At 40.7% G+C, this 2,968-nt stretch overlaps 1 protein-coding gene across 1 annotated transcript in view; it reads left to right on the top strand.

Moving 5' to 3' along the window:
• TMEM200C (transmembrane protein 200C) overlaps positions 1 to 1,148 on the top strand; it is a 5,889-nt gene extending 4,741 nt beyond the window's left edge. Inside the window, exon 3 of the mRNA XM_011957823.1 lies at positions 4 to 1,148. Within this exon, the coding sequence (XP_011813213.1) occupies positions 4 to 362 (359 nt within the window). The 3' untranslated portion in view covers positions 363 to 1,148. The remainder of the gene's footprint in view (positions 1 to 3) is intronic.
• The last annotated feature ends 1,820 nt before the right edge of the window (positions 1,149 to 2,968 follow it).

Below are 2,968 nucleotides of genomic sequence, written 5' to 3'. Positions count from 1 at the left end.
AAGCCGCCTCCCCCTCGCCACCCCTGCGGCCGGAGGGCTCGCCCCCCACCAGGCGGGACTCGGGGAGCTCCCAGTCGGATGACCCATCCAGCAGCAATAAGGGCTACACACCCCTGCGGGAGGCCGGCACCTCCTCCGAGTCGGTCTTGGACTCAGTTGCGGGTCAAACGCGAGACTCTGTGGCCGCCCCCGTTCCGGGTGCGGAGCAGAGCTCCCCGGAGGGTGCCAGCCAGGAGCCACCCACGGCCGAGCAACCTCAGCCGGTGCAGAGGCAGTTTACAAACAAGGAGAAACTCTTCATGATTTCCAGGTCTCATGCCATAGGGGTAGAAGAAGGAGAACTGGAAAGCACGGGCATTTAGAGAAAGGGGTGAGGTGGGGGGAGGAGAGAGAAAATGGGAGAAACGCCCACTTGAATCAGTGCATTAACAGTTCCCTGTCTCTTTTGTGGACTGATCCGAGGACATCGTTCAATATCCAAAGAGCTGCAGAATGTTATCCTTGAATTGCGTCCACAAGATTCCTGTAGATAACTCCAAGGATTTTGTTTTTGTTTTTTTTTTTAAACAAACTAGTCTTTTTATGTCCGATGGTGATTGTATGTCCAATGAAAACCAAATGTATTAAAAGGTCAGCAATCTAGTCCATTAGATAAAATTCTTTCAATTTTCTTAGGATCAAAACAATATATTTTTGACAGTAAATGTGCACTTTACTCCAATTTTTTTTGAATCCCTAATTTCCCGACCCGTGTCCTCTGCGCTGGTTTTGCCCCTAGCTGCTTGCGAATGGCAGGCTTTTTTCTCCCTCCCTTTGCAGAACATAGAAGAGTTTGTCTCAGTTCTCTTAGAATTGATGTTACTAACTGAAGTTAAAGCCAAAAGCATGAATAATTCAGGAAAGAGCACTTTCCTTGCCCCACTCCACTCTGCTCACCCAATCCCCAAAAGCTTCTTCCTTTTTTAAACAGGTGTGTACGTTTTGCTACTAGGGTATGTGGTGGAGACTGGAGGGGGCCAGGAACTAGATGGACTGTTACATTCCGAAATTTATATCAAGTACACTATACTTTATTGAGTGTTATCACACCTGTATTGAAAATAGCATTAATATTTAAAATCTTTTTTAATAAAAGAGGTTTCCGAACAGTTAAGCATAATATTGCCTCATTTTGCCTTGGAGCTAGCTCATCTGGTACCTCTGAAATATTTTGCTGTGACACTGCTACCAGGACTGTTGTGATCTTCCCCCAAAGTACTCAGCGCCATTGTCACATGTCCAGTGTATTTTTAAGCTTAAAATGTAAGGTAATATTTAACATTTGGGAATTTCTCTTTCAAATAGAATGAAACGTTAAGTGAATAGTAATTGCCTATGATACTTCTCGTTTACCTGCAAGTATTAATTTGCAGAGCACCAGGCTTAATATTCCCTTCCCATCCTCGTGGATATCACTGACTGTAAGTTAATGATCTTGAATCCATGGCCCACATAGACAAAAAGATAATGTTTTAATAATTTGGTAGATTGTTTACACTTGATGTCATTAAAAGTGAATTAGTTAATTTTCAAAACCAGGAGATACAATGTGGTCATTTTGGTCCCCTTGGGCAAAGCAGCTAGTCTTGTAGAAAGAGTGCAGATTCAGAACTGAGATTGGACCCAGCTGTTGGCATCTCCTAGCTGTGTGACCTTTACAAGTCACAAATCCTGAGTCTCAGTCATCTTTTTGTAAAATGAAGAGAGCCAGACATACCTCATGGAGCTTTTAGAGGAACAGAACAGTCAGGGTCAGAGGAGGGCTTATATGTGTGGAGTTCACCAGCACCCTTGGCCCAGAGGATGTATTCAATAAATGGTGGTTATCGTAGTTATTATTACCATTATAATATGTTGCTGAATGCATACTGCAGAAGAATGGACCTTCCTTGAACTTGAGCTCAAGACAGTCTAGTCTGAAATCTGGGATATCCACCTATTATGTGTATAATCTTAGACAAATCTCTTAATCCCCCTGGGCCTCTGGTGGATGATATAATCTCTATGATCTCCTTCAGCTCTTAAAGTCTTACTTAAATTCAGGCTCTTGTCCTGGATGTAATCATATCACATTTGTACCCACAACTTGGCAAAGAGTGAATGAATATACGTTGTCAACTACCATTAGCGCAACATTCTGTAATACATTTTAAAAGGGCCTCATTTATTCTCAGATTGGATCTGCATTAAACCAATAACTCACTTTAAGGCTGTAGATTAATATATTGGGCTCTTCTATAAAGCAAAAGTGAGTTTACACTAATGAGTGACACGCTAGTGTAATGAGACCTCAAGGTAGTGTTAAATTTCAACAGTCTCAATTGCTTTCTCACACTTCCAAAATAAATGTCAAACTTCCTTTGGTTTTCTTCTCCATTACCTTGGGTAGTAGGTGATTTATATACTGAGATAGTGTGTTACTTAAAGGGGAAAACAGGTTCTGGTGTTCTACAATACTGTTTCTAGTCCTCTGAGAATGCACTGTAAATGCTACATTTATCAAATGCTAAGTGACATTTAGCAAATAATAAAGCTAATACCTCTTAGCTTAACTAAGGAGGGGTGGACAGAATACTGTTTATATTTCACAAACTTAGCTCTATATCAGATAATATCTAACTTAACTATTGAACAATTTAACTAGTTTTTTTTTTTTCTGAAGAAAGAAAAAGATGAGCTCAATTTTCCAAATCTTTGGAGGAGCCTGTGATTTCTTTAGACTTCAGAGGAAGTGTATATAAGTGTAGTAATTCACAGTCTTAACTTTCATGGGAGCAGAAATCTGCAATAATAATGCTAATTTTCATTCAGTACTTACTGTGGGCTAAGTACTATTGTATGAGCTTTGTACACATTATCTCAGTGAATCCTCACAGCAACTCTATTGAAGTAGGATTATTCTTACCCCTGTTTTGCAGAGAAAGACAAT

The sequence above is a fragment of the Colobus angolensis genome, unplaced genomic scaffold (assembly GCF_000951035.1).
Source record: "Colobus angolensis palliatus isolate OR3802 unplaced genomic scaffold, Cang.pa_1.0 Scaffold45, whole genome shotgun sequence".
In the NCBI taxonomy this organism is placed as follows: Eukaryota; Metazoa; Chordata; class Mammalia; order Primates; family Cercopithecidae; genus Colobus; species Colobus angolensis.
This window is presented reverse-complemented; position numbering and strand designations above follow the sequence as displayed.